The sequence below is a fragment of the Danio rerio genome, chromosome 5 (assembly GCF_052040795.2).
Source record: "Danio rerio strain M-AB ecotype USA chromosome 5, GRCz13ab, whole genome shotgun sequence".
Lineage (NCBI taxonomy): Eukaryota > Metazoa > Chordata > Actinopteri > Cypriniformes > Danionidae > Danio > Danio rerio.
Genome location: NC_141025.1, coordinates 60,665,922 through 60,685,218, shown reverse-complemented (window position 1 = coordinate 60,685,218; position 19,297 = coordinate 60,665,922). Strand labels below are relative to the sequence as shown.

Below are 19,297 nucleotides of genomic sequence, written 5' to 3'. Positions count from 1 at the left end.
ATGTAAACATAATTAAAATCTGAATTCTGTACGTGTTCTTGTTTCCCCAGTAGACAAGAACTTGGATATTTATAGATTATATATTTTGTTTTTAAATGCTACATTTGAATTGCATACATTTGTTACATAATTTATTTATACATTATTCAATCTTCAACAAAAACGTACCTTTGTTGTGTTTGTTCGTTTTGCACACTGTTTATGGGAATGAGTAAAAAAAAGCACTCTGCCAATTTGACAGTACATTAATTTATTCATGCCTAAAATGTCCTAAAATTGATAACAATAAAATTAAACAATAAGAAAAGAAAATTGCAGAACAAATGCTAATTTTGCCAAATTTCTTTATCAAGTTTTGTTATCATCTTCTAGGAAATTGAAGGAGATTTAGGACTTTTTTGATAATATGCAACAGTTATTAACAGGAGTTTGTTATTGTTATTATATAGGTCTCATCTCTTACAGATAACCACCCCTAAAAAGTTACTGTATTTAAATATACCTTAAAAATGGAACGTGGCAAATGGTAACATTATTCCAAATTAACTTTTTTTTGCATGTTTACATGGCGGTTCTGTTTCTTGTGAATTGCAGGGACACCAGAGCCATGATATCATGCTCACATAGAAACTCTAAAATAAGCTTGTCAAATAAAAGTGTCAGGAATTTTGAGTTTAAGCATTGACAAATCAAACTTTTTTTATATAATAATATAGATAATGACTAAAACAATGTCACTTTTTGGGGTAATAGAGATGGGGAATTATTACTTACACAATACATATACGCATTTAAATTAAAATTTTTAATAAAAAATGTAAAATGTAAAAAAACATTTTAAAGATGTGCTTGTAAGCAGTTTGGCAAAATATAGAAATTACTGGTATGTAAAAAACTAAACAGCTTGATTTACACTTTCTCTTGTTGCATATTCTTGCATATATTGGTTCAAACCATTGCATATAACATTTGATCCATTCCTTCAACATCCTAATATTACCATTCATCCAGTGTTCAGTGCACTATAGAGATGCTCTGATCAGCCACAGCGCAGGCAGCTAGCAGTGGTTCTCTGAAAGCATATCTAGCTACATGCAGCACAGACATAGATTCTGGATCATAGAACAGCAAAGTCTGACTGGGCCAATCCAGCAGAAGTCCCACTCTCTTCAGTTTCTTAGCCAATGAAATAGCCACACTGCATCCATTGTGACAGAAAGACAAGTCTCCATCATAATGCGAGAGCACCCATGAATTTGTGTTATAGCCCAGTCGAGCTTCATTGCCAGACCCCTTGCGTTCTATGCTGGCATAGCATATGCCTACTTTGAAGGCACCGCTTGTGCCTACGTCAACTACCCAGCTATGAGTACCAGAAGACATAGAAGGGGAACAAAGGGCATTAGGCAAGTTGTCAAAGCGTTCCGAGTCATAGGGGGGTAACTGACGCTGGCGTTTGGGCTGGAATGTTATCGTGCGCTGGTCATTGGAGAGGGAGAGAAGAGGACTGACGGTTTGCTTTTCAAATTGCATTGTAGTTGAGCCGTGAGCTAAAAAAAAAAGAAGGATATGTTTAGAAGAGATGGAGTGTTAGAAACTAATAAATTGTAGACATGTTTGGTGTGCCAATTTTGCACATTATTACAGCAATCTTAGGATATCTCAGTATCCCTAAGAGGCCTAAAATATGGCTATAAGGAGTCCTCAAAAACCAACAAGATTATATATATTTTAAAAAGTATGTTTATATACAGTCGGAGTTGGAATTATTAGACGCCCTCTTTATTTTTTCCACAATTTCTGTTTAACAGAGAAGATTTTTTTTTCAACACATTTCTAAACATAACAGTTTTAATAACTAATTTTTAATAACTGATTTATTTTATCTTTGCCATGATGACAGTACATAATATTTTACTAGATATTTTCAAGACACTTCTAAATAGCGTAAAGTGACGTTTAAAAGCTTACTTAGGTTAACTAGGCAGGTTAGGGTAATTAGGCAAGTTATTGTATAACAATGATTTGTTCTGTAGACTATCGGGAAAAAAATACAGCTTAAAGGGGCAAATAATTTTGACCTTAAAATGTTTTTTTTAAAAATGTAAAACTGCATTTTATTCTAGGAGAATTAAAACTAATAAGCCTTTTTTCTAGAAGAAAAAATATTATTAGACATACTATGAAAATTGAATTGCTCTGTTAAATATTATTTGGGAAATATTTTAGAAGGAAAAAAACATTTTAAGGGGGGCTAATAATTCTGACTTCAACTTTATGTGTGTGTTTTAAAAAAAATAGCCCTCTTGCTTTAGTATACTACAGGGGTCACCAATCTCGTTCCTGGAGGTCAGGTGCCCTGCAGGGTTTAGCTCAAACTTGCCTCAACACACCTGCCTGGGTGTTTCAAGTATACCTAGTGAAGCTGCGGTCACACTGGGCTTTTCTCCCCATAGACTTCTATTTATACGCACGCGAATGCATCAGATCAGAAACACATGGTCATGCGTTAAGTTTCGAAGGTTGCTGCGGCGCAAAGTTCAATCTTGCTGAACTCTGACCTGCGGAATCGCATCACATGACTGCGTGAGACCAATCGAGGATCAAAACATGACCTCTCTGGACAGAAATTTAACACATGGAGCAAATCGCTTGCTTTTTTAATGTCTAATCATCTTGTTTAATCCCGCCCCTTTTTGCAGCGCCGTATGACAGAATTTCGCACACACAATTTATAGTGTGACTGCAGCTTTAGACCTTGATAAGCTTGTTCAGGTGTGTTTGATTAGGGCTGGAGCTTAAATCTGCAGGACAACGGACCTCCAGGAACAAGTTTGGTGATCCCTGGTGATCAACATGCTGTTTACTATATTTCTAGTGTGAGTTTGGTCACCATCTTGCCTGACATTTATAGCCATGTTGAAAGCACTAGCAGCTAGTAAGTGCAATAACATTGTATGAATTCATTTAAGTTTAGTGCTAAGTACAACTTTATTTAGATTTTGATTTTTAAGTCAAACCAAAGTAATTCAATTAATTATACAAACAATATTTTACTATTAAGTCAATGTATTTTATTTTTCGTTGGGAATACATTTTTTTAATTAATATTAAAATATTAATTAATATTATTTTAATACATCAAAACAATAGTTTGGGAGTGATTTTTTTTAAAGTTGGTCTAAAGCAAGAATATACTTAGATCTAAGCATAAAAAAATTTACTTAAATAAAAAATCTATTTAGTGTCTATACATTAGTCTCTATATAAAGCAATATTTTATCGTAGTGTATTATGATATTTTTGATTTCGATAAAATTTTATAGTTTGAACTAAAGTTACATTATACTTTGAGAAAAAACAAAAAAAAAGTTGCTGTAACAAATGACAGTATTTTTTCATTGTAACTGGAAGCACACTTACCAGATGGCCCAAGCAGTAATGCACTGGCCCATAAACCCATCATGACTTTACTGTCACTGCAGTTTCTGTTGAAACTTAGTTGCTCAGTATCTCGGGGGTCACCAACTCCTTCTGCATCCTCAATCCTAGCACAGTACACAGTATCAGTTCTCGTGTCCAGCTTAAATCATTTGATATATTTATGCTTGCTGATTATTGTCAACATTACCTGTTATTTATTTCTTCATTAGAGCTCTAAAAAAGCAACAAGCAATAATTAATGGCAAATCATACAAATGTAATTAAGTATAGAAATATAAAGAACTATGTATTTACACATTACCAATCACTGTTTTGTGATCCAATTCAGGCTAAAGAAAAATGATCTGCCATTATTATAGTATTATAGTTGTGCTGCCGACTCATTTTAACAGTTCAATTTTTATTAAATCAGATGTCTCATCAAAAAAAATGGGTATTGACACTTAGCTAACGATACAATATTTGTCATTAAGGTCTGCGTTACAATTCCATTCAGTGGAATACCCATTGATATGGGTATTCAGATTGAAAATCTGGAGGAAGAAGACACTGGTGCAACCTGGCTGCCGCTTGTTTTTAAAATAATAAGATAACATGTGCCTAATGAACCTGTAAGATTTTAATGACCTTACAAATGCAACTAAAATATATAATATAAAACACTGAACTCTGTGAGAATGGCACTTTAGCTTCTTAACCCTTGTGTGCTGTTTGGGGGTGTTTTCATCCACTCTGGGGTGATTTTGAGACTTAATTTAACCACAGCTTTGTCTTATAATGACTTGCATTATAATGATATTTTTTTATTGCAAAGACATGACAACATGTAATCATGCATTCTTTATTGTTGATGGCTTTCCCTGTTGGGAAGAGGTACCATTTGTCATTTTAATTGTTGATCATCAGCTGCTGTTCAAAAAATGTGTAGTTTTTGGCTTTTATATGGAGTATTGTGTGTGTGAAAGAGACCTTTGTGCACTTACCTTGATATGTCTGAGAAAATCAAAATAAGAACCTCATCACAACCTCAGAGCATGGTAAAAATAGTTAGTGTATTTATGTATGCACTCACACATACTAAAATCTGCTGTTATACTCCATAGTATTCCATATTAAAAGCCAGATTTTTTTTTTTTTTTTTTGCACAGGCCTATTTAAAGGGTTTATGGTGCCAAGTGATGATCAACAGTAAAAATGACAAATTTGGTGACAAGCATGGTGTCATGGCTTTGCAATGAAAAAATAATGTTATAATTGAAGTCAATTTGGGCAAAAGCCACAAACAAAACAAAAGGGTAGTCAATTTGAACATTAGACAAGTGTGTGTGTACTCTGAATGTGCCTGAAATTGTCTGCTACTGCTGCTCACATGCAGATACAGTGGAAGTCAGAATTATTAGCCCCCTAAATTATTAGCCCACCTGTTTAATTTCCCCTAATTTCTGTTTTATGGAGAGAAGGTTTTTACGTTTTTTTCAACACATTTCTAAACATGATAGTTTTAATAACTCATTTCTAATAACTGATTTAATTTATTTTTGCCATGATGACAGTAAATAATATTTTACTAGATATTTTTTAAGACACTTCTATACAGCTTAAAGTGACATTTAAAGGCTTAACGAGGTTAATTAGGTTAACTAGGCTGGTTAGGATATTAGGTAAGTTATTGTATAACGATGGTTTGTTCTGTAGACTATCTGAAAAAAATATAGCTCAAAGGTTTGACCTTAAATAAGTTTTAAAAAATTAAAAACTGCTTTTTCTCTAGCTGGAATAAAACAAATAAGACTTTCTTCAGAAGAAAAAACATCAGACATACTGTGAAAATTTCTTTGCTCTATTAAACATCATTTGGTAAATATTTAAAAAAAGAACAAAAAATTCAAAGGGCAGCTAATAATTCTGACTTCAACTGTACATTTCGAAAAATTGTTACATGCCTAAGTTATCTTCTTTTGTATAAAGGAGTCCTACAGGAGCTGTTTGAGGAAAAAATTGTGATGTCAACATCTTGATTGATGTCTTTGAGTGTGGTAATCGTAGTATATAATGTACATTACTATACACATGGTGAATTATAAGAAAAATAATCCATAGTGAAGACGACATTTGTGTTATGTATTTATAATTATTAATGGTCCATCAAGCCAATTTTGCCAATTGTTGTTTATTTATAAACTAATTTCGAGAGGATCATGTGCTTATGATTGACCATGGCTGGTCCTGCATTAGCTAACATGATTCACCAATCAGATGAATCCTAACTTAGTATAAATAACCACTTCGTCTTGAAAAATCCCCTCTTCCACCCCTTCTCATCATCCCTTTTCTTAGATAGGGCGGCACATTGGCCCAGTGGTTAGCACTGTTGCCTCACAGCAAGAATGTCACTGGTTCAAGTCCTTACCAGGCCAGTCGACATTTCTGTGCAGACTTTACATGTTCACCACATGCTCACGTCATACCTGCCAACACTTTTTCTTTTTTTTCCTTTTTTTGTATCTTGCTGAACATACAAACAAAATGATACATTCTTACAATATTACATACTGTCATCTTAAGGTTGAGTAATGAAATAGACAAACAAAATATGCATCTCAAAAAAAAAAAACAGTTTTTAAATAAATTGCAATAAAATAAAAATTAAAAAAATTATAAGATAATAAAATAATAAAGGATAAAAAAAAGCATGTTCCAAACTCTCTATCTATTTTTCGCAAAACACACTATTATTCACATCAAAATTAAATTTTAATCGTAAAAAATCTTTGGTAGGATAAATTGCGTATAACATTTTAAAGCTCACCTCCTTAACTTAGGAGGAAGAAGGAAAGACAAATTATAATTCCATATTCTTTTAATTTCAACATTTTCAACATTAAAATCTTCAAATAGGAATTCTCTTCTAATTAGATTTGGAAATTCTGACTGTAAAATTAAGTTCTTGATGATATTTTTTAGTGCATTTTCTATCACAGAAATCATAACCATTGACAGACAGTTGCCTCAATTTTGGAGAAGTTCTGGAATATAACATATATTCTTTAACTATTGACCTTAATGCTACTGGAATAGCCCTAATCATTGTACTATAAAGCTTTACAGTACATTGCAACTGAAACTTCTTACAAAACTCACCATGCAGTAGCAAAATGCCATTATCTCTAAAAAATGTGCTACTGCCTAAATCCCTTTAGTATTCCATTCCTCAAAATACTGACTTTCTACCAATTTTTACAGATCTATTATTCCAAATAGGAGTGTTGTGGGGGCTAATATTATGTTTGAAGAGTATATTCCAATAAAGCAACACTTGCTAATGGAAATTAGAGAGTTTCACTGGCAACATCCACACACACATTCTCACACACTCATACACTACGGACAATAGCCTACCCAATTCACCTGTACCGCATGTCTTTGGACTGTGGGGGAAACCGGAGCACCCGGAGGGAAACCCACGGGAATGCAGGGAGAACATGCAAACTCCACACAGAAACGCTGACTGAGCCGTGACCCAGCGACCTTCTTCCTGTGAGGTGACAGCACTTCCTACTACGTTGCCTACGCCTCCATCTTCAAATTTCTTAATCATTTTCTAATGTATTTCTTAATCTTTTCTAATGTAATGGCACCTATTTCTCCAAATAAAATACATTTTAATTTATTGATAGCTTTAATCATTCTGGATAAAATGGACAAAGTAAAGGCAGGGTGGATAAACCTAGACAAACTTTCCATTTTATACAGAAGGGTTCTTCCAAAAATGGAGAGATCTCTCTGTAACCATCGATCTAATATGGATTTACATTTGTCTATATTATTCCAGACATTTTTCTTTTCCATCATTTCTTTGTCTTTAGAAATAAAAATACCTAAATATTTAACTTCTTTCTTAATATTAATATTATATGGGAGAACAGTTTAAACGTAAAGCGTAAAGCCAGAGGAATTTGTTGATCATTTTTTAAAAATAAAATTGTATGGTCTGCAAACTGACTTAAAATAATTTTTTTCATCTAACAAAGATAAACCTTCAATTTCATTATTTTTAATTAATATAGATAATAGTTCAACAGCCATTATAAAAAATAATGTAGAGCTACCACACCTTTGTCGAATCCCCCTGTTAATTGGAAATTGTGTACAAGTTAAATTTCCAAGAGTGACAGAGCTATTAATTCCACTATATAGCATTTCAATTAAATTTATAAACTTTAAGCAAAATCCAAAATATTTTAAGCTTCTCAAAATAAATGGATGCTCCATAGCATCAAATACTTTATAAAAATCTAAGAAAACTATAATCAATATAATCAACAAAATCACTATAATCAATTAAATCAAGGACAAGTCTAATGTTTTTATGGATTGATCTTCCTTTCAAAAAACTTGACTGTGTATCACGGATAAAATACCTTTTTTAAGTCTAGCTGCAATAGCTCCTGAAAAAAAAAATCATAATCTGTGTTTAGTAAAGCGATAGGCTTCAGATTATCTAAAACTCTTTTATCTTTACCCGCTTTAGGGATTAAAGTAATTAGGCCTTGCTTCTTACTTTCCATTAGCTCTTTTTTTTCAAATGTATTCTTTTAAGGCATTAAATAATAATTTCCGCAGATCCTCCCAGACGAATTTGTAAAAATTATTTGTGAGTCCATCTGTGCCTGGAGATTTATTTAAAGATAGATTTTGGGCTACTAAATCCAATTCCTCAATTCTAAGATCCGAATCACATAATATCTTAAAGGACTGCTCAATATTATAACTTCTGTATTTTTGCAAAGAAAATGTCTGCTTTCTCTGGAGAAAAGTCTGAAGAATATAATTTAGAATAAAACATGAACACTTCTTTTTCAATTTTCTTTGGATCTTTACATTCCTCATCTTTAATCATTAAACTATTGATTGAATTTTTTTGTTGTCTATTCTTTTCTAAATTACTAAAATATGATGAGTTCTTTTCACCTTCCTCAATTCACCTCGCCCGAGAACATAGGCATCTTTTGCTCTTTCCAAATAGAGATGATCTAATTTGTTTTAAAGCTCCATCACTTTGTTTTTTTCTTCAATCTCTAATACTGGTTTACTACAGTACCTACTTACTTCTCTTATTAAAACATGCTCATACCTTGTCTTTTCTTTGTCTATTTCATTTTTATTATATATTTTTTTGAGAAATAAATTTTAAAAATTCTAATTTTGAATTTCAGAAACCCCCATTTTCTAATATTACGATCTAAAACATTATTTAACTCAATCTCCCTTGTTAATTCTTTAATCCTCATGCAAAATTTGTAATTTTTTGAAAGAGTTGGGTTAAATTTCCAGTTTCCTTTATTTCTAAAATGTTTATGTGAGGGTCCTAAAGTGAGATTTATCAGACAATGGTCTTTAATAATACTTGATTGAGAAGCATATTGGAGAATATTATCACTTACCATCCAATAATCAATTCTGGACTTACTCTCGCCATTAGGCCTACTCCAGGAAAAACATTCAATTTCAGGTTTCAAAATTCTCCATGCATCATTCAAACTGTTTTCATTTTTTATAGACTCAACTGTTATATTTAACTGCTGCCTATTAAATCTGGAAGGCCATCTATCTCTCCACTTATCAGGAGCCATGTTCCAATCTCCACCTTCTATGACATTCTCAGAATGGAACAACCCTTTTGTTTCTGAATTAAATTAGATAAATCGTCCACTAATTTGCTATTTTGTGATGCATAATTAAACCCATAAACATTAATCGAAATGAATAAAAGTGTGTCAATTTTCAATACCACCATTATCCAGTGACCATTTCCATCAGCTTTATGAGAAACGACTTTACCAGGACATTTGTTCAAGCATATTGCCACTCCTCCAGAACAATTGGAGCCATGACTAAAAAACATTTTGTCACCCCATTGCTTAGTCCAGAAAGAGGCATCCAAATCAGAAGAATAAGTCTTGCAAAAATATACAATGTGCTTTTTGTCTTTTACAAAATAAAAAAGAAGCTTTTCCTTTAACAATGTCCTTTAAGCCCCTAACATTCAATGAAGCAAAAACTATTTTGTCTTTAACCATTAAAATTAACCAAAATAAAGAACAAGTGAATAGAGAATATAACAATAACTATAGATAACTTCTATCCTTGAACAGTGACTTACAAATAAAGCTTTATTGTTCCCATGAACTATTTCCCATTATTTGACGCACCAATATCCTCAGTCAGCAACAATCCGGCGACCTTCAATTAAACCATGTGGACCACAAAAAAAAGCTCTTTTGCCTGCTCCTCTCGCTTGTTCAATTTGAGGTCTAAAGTTTACCTCTTTCCTCCAACTCTTCTCTAAAAAGCATCTCTGCAAACCGGATTGATTCAGTTTTGCAAACCACCAAATCTTTACTTCTTCGCCAGATTTCCTCCTTCATCCGCTTTTGAGCAAGCAAAACTATGACATTTCTGTTCCTGTTCGTCTTTTTTCAGAGTCTGTGAACAATATCAACGGCATCCTCCAACTTTGTTTCCACATCAGGTGCAATTTTGCAGAGTTTTTGGATGACTATCGATCTGATGTTTCCTTTTTTTTTTTTTTCCTTCTATGCCTTGAAATACGCAAGCACCATCTCATTCTGTACCTCTCTTGCTCGCAAATTTTGTCTTGCAGCTCACGGTTTTCCTGAAGGAAGTGCTCATTTTGCGTCTCCAGCTCTTTTCTTTTCTTGCACTCCTTCACCTCTTCCGTGTTCAATTGAATCGCCTTCGATAGGCTTGCAATCATGACGGTACTTTGTTTTGCTTGCACTCAAATACAGTAGTTTCTCATCCACTCTCCATTCCAAATTTAGAATCGTTTCCAAGATAGTTTCGCTGGAAATTTCTGTTTTCTCGCTATCACCCAATGATGCCTTAGCTCTTTTTTCTGTTGAAGTTTTACATGGGGTTGATGGAAGGGATCATCTCCCCGTTCCCTTTTATTTTGGACCGTGACCTCCATTGTGTAATCATGCTCCGATGCTTTGGTCACATCTTTTCTTTTGACGGTACATATGAAATCCTTTCCTTTGGGATGTAGCTTTAACATGGCAGGTTTAACCAGATTTTGTGAAGACATTTCAAGCGAAAAAGATGGGAAATAAACACTTTTTAACAAACTTTGGGAACCTGTAACACGAGCTAAAGTAAATCATGTCTGCTCTACCCGCCATTTTAGCACCGCCCCCTACCTGCCAACACTCATGTTTTTTTCCGGGAGTCTCCTGTATTTCAGACCCATCTTCCGCCACCCTCCCGTTTTGTTACTTCACCTGGAAAACTCCTGTAATTTCACCCTCCTTCACCTTTTTGGTACAGTCTATAACACTCCCGGATCACAGACTTTGGTATATCTGATCTCAGCAGCTGCCCGAAATCCGGCGCATAGTGCAGTTACTTAGCTGTGTTATTCAGACACCTCACCCCCCAACACTTAGACATTTCCCCCATCTCTGCCGTCCCAGTCTGCCAAATGATGGCAGGTTACCCAGTTTTCTCCCACAGTCCAGTCCAAAGATATGCAAGATAAGTGAATTGACTCATCCAAAATGGCACCAAAGATAAACTCTTAGTTAGCTATATATCTCTCTTAGCAATTCCTAATTAGTCATCATCAGCCATAACAAGCAGGGGAGTTCTCGAAACCTACCTGAGCTCAAACTTGCCTCTCGCCCCCTTCAAACGTCAGGGAGCCCTGGGCTCGAGAATCTTATGGGCTCAGAGTGAACTCTTGAAATTATATTGATATTTGAAAGCACCAAAAAAGGTGTGTTTGACTTCTTGTAGCACTTCACAGACTGATTAAAATCTGACTTGAAGCAGTGCATGCCAGTAAGCAAGTTTTTCTGATTTCAGCATGTGCCAATACCACATCGCTTCATCAAAGTAACACGATAGAAAAGGCACAACGAAAAAAACATTCGGAGACCTTATTTGTCAATCAGTTGTACAGGTACCTTTCAAAATCCTTCATTACAAAGTGGTTTGTTTCGAGCACTCTATTTACTTTGGTGGTAATGATTGCCTTTACTCATAAGCGCCTTTTGGAGGGTGATATATCTCGTGTGGAACGCACCATTTGAGAACGTTATAAGGTTATTCGGCATCTTCAGTGCCTCTAATTATCATATACAGACTTTCAAAACAAAACATTTAACTTCTTACCATCTATATCTTGAAGGTCATGTTAATTAAGAGATCACAATTATTTTACTGCAATGACTTTTGTTGTTGATTCATTTGTTTCTTTGTTTTAATACAGCCCTTTTAGTCTATTTAGCCGCATAACCTATTTAGATATTTTGTTGTTGAATGACTCATATCAATGACTGCACTGTGCTAATCTTGCTAACTGTCGTCTGCAGCCCTGGATCAAGTCGAACACACCTACTGTACAGTGACTAATATCTCCGCCATCACAAGCAGATGTAGTCTTTACAGCTGATTGGCTGCAAATGTGTTTTGGGACTTGCTCCTAAAACAGCCAAAAGGGCTTTTCAAATTTTTTTTGTGCATCTTTGCCAGCTGCTGAAGAGTTGAATGACAAGAAAATGACAATATAGTGTGCGTATTTTGTTCAAAAGATTTGTGAACTGCAGTTGAATAGGGAAAATAGAAATAGTTCAATAACTTGAATTCAAAAACTGTATGCCTCTTACTAGCATACTAAAATTTAAATATAAAAAAAAAAACTCCAGCAGCTGGAATATGACTTAAAAACATTCAAAATATTACATCTACTGCAGCTCGTTGTACATCGTTGTTTATTCACTTACCACAAGCGTTGTATCTGTTGAGTGTGTGAGTGTGTGCACCAGGCTGGTGCGTGTTTGGGTGAGTTTCTCAAGGGTTTGAGTCCAGTGTGCTCTCTGAGTGAGGAGGCACTGCTCCACACGCTCTTCCTCTCTCTGTATAGCCTCCAGGAGACGCTGCTCCTCTTCCTCCAAAGCCTCGCGCACCACACTCACCTGAGCCAACACTCGTTCTCTTGCCCTGTTTGCATCTGTCTATAAGGTACATGCACATATAACACTGGTATAAGTACAGTTCATCTGGATACATTGAATGAAATGTTAAAACACTGATTTATTATAATAATAATACATTGCAGTAATAATATTACAGTCCAGTAATGTCAAACACAACATAATGTTACCATGACACAAACGCTAGTGTACTAAATTACAAAAAAAAAATGAACAATGCACTGTTTTTTTCTGCATATTTGAAAACAAATAAATTCTTTATGTACTTGTACAGCTTTCTCTCTTGCTGTAAGTGTACGGTCAATGAAGCGTTCGATCCGTATGGCTTGCAGCTGCATTTCCTCACAGACATCCACCAACTGATTCTGTTTAAAACAAAAAAAAAATGAAGATGACATACTGTATAAGACTATGAAGGTGACAAGAATGAAGATGTGGGAATGATATGTTTCTTGCTTGTTTCATTAAGTTAAAAACGTACCTCTTTGCCATTAATCATGCATAAAATATACTGTACACGACTGTGTTTATTTTTACCTGCATGGTCTTTTTTACATGCACTGTAGGCAATCTATTTTATGTTTTGTTTTCTTAGCAAACATTATGAATAGCAGGGTAGTCAGCTACTGTTGTTTTTGGGTCATTATCTCTATAAAGTGCCTTTGAGACATCAAAATTTTCAAAAAAAAAGTTTGGGATTTTTGATTTACATATAGTTGTTGTAGTAATAAGACCTTAGGCTGTAAGAAATGAATGTTGGTCAAGCTCCTGCACATTTTACAAATAATCAGAAAAACAGTAAACAAACCTCAAATTGCGTTAACCCTGTTAGACATAGACAAATTCAAAGTAGTATAAGTATATTTTCATTGAAGTGTGATTATAAAATGTACATTTTTAGAAAGGTTTTGTGTCCCTTTACCAACCCAACTTTATAAATTACGGGAAAAAGTCTATTTATAGTAATGAAATGATAGACAACGCTTTTATTTACCAACAAAATATGCAATCATTGCACATTCTTTTTAAAATAAAACCCGAGATCTAAATTATTTTGTCAAACTTTCAAACAATATTAACTGGCCCTTATGGGTTAATTAAGAAATCACCCAAGATGTGTTGCTGAGGTTATAAAAATTGTTTATTTTCATAAAAAGACAGGGTGGACAAAGGCTTTATTTAGTGAACTAAAATGGAGAAACATTTGAAAAATAACAGGTACAACAAGAGATATTAAAGGGTTAATATAACACGGTGTTTTCAAGAATTCAACTTCTGTTGTCACTATTTACTGCAAACCACTGAGCCACCATGCTGCCTCTTCTGTAATTAAGTAGGTTTTATCAATATGCAAATTAATGGGAATATAAACTTTTATTGTCCTACAAATTAATCTAAATTTGCTATTGAATGTACATGGATTGCAGGAGTGAAGGGATTGCTGTAAGCAATTCTAGTTAAAAACACCTTAATAATACTGTTTTAATGTGTCCACATCAGAAGTTTTAACCTACTCTGCAAAATGGGCCAGCGAGTACATCAGGGGGTTTCTTTAAGGGGCATTTAACACATCATGACAGGGTGGACAGAATTTTTAAGGACACGTGCAAAATGATTAATAATATTATGAAAACAAAATTAAAGTTATTAAAAAGATTTTTTTTGTCAAATAACTTTTTATAGACAATAAGAACATTTAAAAATATTTTTAATTTGATCTAATTTACCTACTTTTTAGAATCACTGAAATTGGCAGAGCAGTGTGTGGGACATGGCAAAATCACCATTCAATGAAAGAATATGGCAGAAATTGCCAAAACATATTTCAAAACACGTATAATTCTACCTGCATGAAAGGTTTGAATTATATTAAAACATCAGAATTTCATTATTTCGCATTATGTTCATTTAAGACTGATTTAATCTTGTGGGACATTAAAGGGACTTTTTAGTGGTAACGACCCTTTTATGAATGTGATTTAAGTTGATTAATAATTGTGCCGACGTAATGAAACTGACAACGCCTTCTCCATATGAACAAACATACAAGCAAAAGAAAGATTCAAACACAATAACTTTGTTATAAAAGAAGAGCTAATTATACTATGTACGATTTATTTATACTATTAATTTACTAAAGTAAATTGTGTCGTTTTCGAAGACTGTGATCGAGACTCACCCTTACTATTGTTGCCCGGGTAACCAGTTCTGTCACTGCGTGACCCTGACAAAACCCATCGGACACACATTGCGAGCAGGTCAGTTTTCCTTCTGTACTACAGTACAACTGTAGTTCGCATTGATGTTCTGTACACAGTTTCGCTTTTCCTAAATCAGATGAGTCAGCGCTGCTGCCTACAGTAGTGTCCACACATTTGGGAAAAGGTTTTGTCGACGATCCTCCGTGTACAGTGCCGTTGTACAGCCTTCCACCTTCACATATATTTACTTGATCTTCGTGTTTTTGGGAGTTTTCCAGTCCAGGGTCAGTCTCCAGGTCACTTACATGCAAGGACACCGTTGCCAGTTCACAAAGTCTGTCTTCCTCGCTCATGTCACCGAGAAATGAAGCTGCTTTATTTCTTTTAGCAGAATGAAATACGAACGGTTTGCCTAGTTTTGCTGATGCTGCTGTTGATACTGTAAAATACCAGCGGTGCAGGTGTATCCAGTTTTAGTGACTGCCTACTACCTGTCGCAGGTGTATAATACGGAAGTGACTGGTTGTCGAGTGCGCAAGTCTAGTGGATTTTTTTCTCCTGTTGTGGTCACTGGCAGTATTGGTGATAATATAAAGCTGAAATATGCTAATTTTGCAACCTGAGCTTGTTCTTAGTATAGCATTGACTTGGACTAAACCAGTGGTTCACAAAGTGGGGGTCGCGGGACAATGACAGGACAGAGACCAGCCAAAAAGGGCATGTGCACTGCACAGGTTGATCCCGCTTGGAGATTTTCAGAAGTCAAATAAAACCATATTTTATTCATAACCCACAGAAGATAAAAAAATAGTAGTTAATAGTTGCATAGCCTAATAAATGTATGCAAATAAAAAGCCATTAGCCTTTTTTCATGGGATTCATGTGTTTATACATTAGATCACAAACACAGAAGGTGCGTCACCGCGGTAAAGTCAGTTTGACGTTTGCATTCATTAGACATTCGGTTTCAAACCAATTAAATTATTTGCTCCTGTTTATAGTTTGAGCCAGAAAAAAAGGTCAAATAGGCATAAATTCGTGCCCTTTATGTTACACAAGGCTTAATTTCTCGATTAAAAGAAATTAACCATACAAATGAATTAAACAATTTAACCATATGAAGCTATAAAGTACCAAAAGGTTCAGAAAAAAACATCCTGCTTATTGCACAAGTCATTCACAAGAAAAAGTTTTTGGAATTAGCACTTTATTTGTTTTATAATATTTATAAATAACTTTTAATGTAAGAAAAAAGTCAATTAAACTCCATTCGAGATAAAATATTCAAATCAACTCTAAAATTGTCTAAATATTATTCTCTATGATCCACAAGCTTTTTTTTTATTTTATTTTTTTTTTAAGTTATACAGATTGATTTTATAGCAGTTAAATTTTCTGAAACTTCATGGCCATCAAGTACATAAAAATGCAGGCCACAACTGAAGATTGAGGATGATCTCCAAGTGTCAGTCTACAAAATTCAACAAAGAATAGACTGAATACATTGTGCCCTCCAATCAGTTGAGGTTTAAATTAAACAAATTAATAAAATGCTATAAAAAAGTGTGTGGTTGTTATTAGACTGTTGCTCTTTTTTTTTGTCAGTATGCTCATCTTTATGTAGGCCTATTATTGTGTGCATAACATTTGTATATTTATTACCACCTCAGAGGATAGTTGGGGTAGTGAGTCATGGCATTGTTATTTTGGGGATCACAGACTGAAAAGTTTGGCAACCCCTGGAATAGACATCAGTTCTGTAGTTCTGTTAACACCAATGCACCATCTAAGCTTTACTTGAGCAGTTTGCTACAAAAAAAAAAAAAATAAATAAATAAATATATAAATAAATATATACTATATATATATATATATATATATATATATATATATATATATATATATATATATATATAGTAGTTTTATATTATATAGTAGTTTTATTTTATATATATATATATATATATATATATATATATATATATATATATATATATATATATATATGTGTGTGTGTGTGTGTGTGTGTGTGTGTGTGTGTGTGTGTGCGTGTGTGCGTGTGTGTGTGTGTTTTTTACAGTCATTGGTATATATATATATATATATATATATATATATATATATATAGTTTTCTCTGTTAAAAAACAAGCTACCTTGAAATAATACATAATATTATGCTGTTAAATAGAGTTTTATTAAATTGAAATGAAAATAAATGTGAAATTACTGACTTGCACACAGAAGCCTGAGGAGGGAAAAATAATAATAATTTAAAAAGAAAATGTCAGATGGTGCTTAGAGGCTTTTGCATCTCAACTCTTCATATCTGTTTATATTTTCCAAAACAACTAACCAGAGTTAAAAAGATGATAAAATTATAAAATATCTGTAAACATCTTTTATATTTTAAATATGTTAAATTAACATGGGGGCGGCATGGTGGTGCAGTGGGTAGAGGTGTCGCCTCACAGCAAGAAGGTCGCTGGTTCGAGCCTCAGTTGAGTCAGTTGGCTTTTCTGTGTGGAGTTTGCATGTTCTCCTTGTGTTCTCATGGGTTTCCTCTGGGTGCTCATGTTTCCCCCACAGTCTAAAGACAAGTGGTACAGGTTAATTGGGTAGGCTAAATTGTCCGTAGTGTATGAGTGTGAATGAGTCCGTGTGGATGTTTCCCAGGCATGGGTTGCGGCTGGAAGGGCATCCGCTGTGTAAAAACGTGCTGGATAAGTTGGCGGTTCATTTCGCTGTGGCGACCCCAATTAATAAAGGGACTTAGCCAAAAAGAAAATGAATGAATAAATGAATGAAAAACTTCATTGCTCAGATTATTATGATTAAAATGTCCAAAAATTATGTTTTCAAAATCCAAATTAAAATTAAACAGTACCTTTTTTGATAAAGACAAAAGCATCATACTAAATACTATGCTTTTTAACATAACTACAGTGCCAAAATATGTGGGATACAGTTTCCAAATGCAAAGAGCAATTTATATAAATATCTTTTATAAACTTACTGAGAAAATGTTTAATCGGATAGGATTTATGAATTAGTTTAAAATATGTTTATTTTTATCTTTGTAACAAAAAAGTGAGGTAATGACCAAATACTTTCCCATTTAGGAGTTCTTACAAAAAAAAATCCAATAGGTAAAAGAGCTAGGCTTAGAAACAACTTGGTGCTACACGACAAAAGTATTCTTTTCTTTTCTTTTTTTTATCATTTATTGTGTACATTTACAATACAATTCAGAATTTAAAACAATTTGAGAAAGCTATGGGATGACAACAATCAAGGAAAAAGAAAATACAAAAAATACACATTTTTTAAAAGCATGTAAATGTTTGCATAATTGGTATTTAATATTAACTTAATAGTGTAATAATACACTTAACAGCTTTCTTATTTCTCAGATTATAGATTATTATTTTATAATATTATTATACTTTTTATATATTAGTTTTTAAATAAAGCTTAACCTCTGACGTTGAAATAACAAATAAAGTCTTGCACTCACTGTACTTGCTTTTCTGTATACTGAATTTTGCCAACAGAAGTAATAAATTTATCAAAAAGTACTCTTTGTGTAATAATCTGTTGAATGTAAGAAAACCAATTAAAACATTTTTCAAACAAAGTAGAAAACTAAGCATAAGGTTGATTTTAATAAAAGAGCAGAAATCCAACCAAACATTAACTACATATGGGCAACTCCAAAACAGATGATAATATGTTTCTGTATAGGCCAAAAAACGTACAGCATCAAATTCACAATTAAACCTGCTTGCAACAAAACTGGAATAATATTTATAAATACGTTTGAAATAAATTTCTTTTACATTATTTGTTAAATATTTATGAGGTAATTTCCAAATTTTGGGGCATAACAAATTATTAGCATAGCTATTCCAGAAAGTCATTTCTTCAGAAAGTCATTACATGGTCTAGAGACAACATCCCTTTGAAAAAGAGTTTGAATATGTCGTTTGGTTTTTTTAATAGAGGTGGAAAAGCAGATTCCACCAACAGCAGTGTCAAGAGGATCCAGGAAAAGCAAAGGAGAAGAATAACATGTTTTTACAATGCATTTGTAAACCAGAGTGGACAGCATCCATTACTACAGCATATTCTTTAGGAGTTATTGGGATTTTAAACTAGGGATAAAAATTCTGAATAAGTGAATAAGGCCATCTTTGTTTAAAAGTTGTCTTACTAAATTTATATTATTTTTGAACCAATTTTCAAAAAACAATGTTTTGGATTTAAATAAAATATGCTTATTATTCCAAATGAAACAACTATTGGGTGAGAAATTGTATTTATAAAGCAAATTCCAGGAAAGAAAGATTTGTTTGTGAAAGTTTGATAAGTTTAAAGGCAGTTTAGAAATATTATAATTACAAAGTAAAAGGAAAAAGAGACCACCAACCTGTGAGAAAATGCAATGAGGAATAATATTCCAAATAGAAGTTTTTTATTTTCTTTTTTTTTTTTAATTGCTTCATCCAGTTAAGAAGATTTGAAGGTATAGTTAAGGGTAGTAAAATCTAAGAAGTTTAAACCTCAATGTTCAATTGTGTTCATTACTACAGATTTCTGTATACAGTTGAAGTCAAAATTATTAGCCCACCCCCCCCC

General features: G+C 33.4%; 1 protein-coding gene across 1 annotated transcript; it reads right to left on the bottom strand.

Annotated features, from left to right (window-relative positions):
- Nucleotides 1-233: 233 nt before the first annotated feature.
- bspry (B-box and SPRY domain containing) lies at nt 234-15,156 on the bottom strand. Its single transcript, NM_001326435.1, has 6 exons — nt 14,641-15,156; nt 12,728-12,826; nt 12,252-12,482; nt 3,632-3,657; nt 3,424-3,548; nt 234-1,550 (listed from the first exon to the last, which is right to left on the bottom strand). The coding sequence occupies exons 1-6, from the start codon at nt 15,013-15,015 to the stop codon at nt 1,015-1,017; spliced, it is 1,392 nt and encodes a 463-aa protein (NP_001313364.1). The 5' UTR covers nt 15,016-15,156; the 3' UTR covers nt 234-1,014.
- Between the last annotated feature and the right edge of the window lie 4,141 nt (nt 15,157-19,297).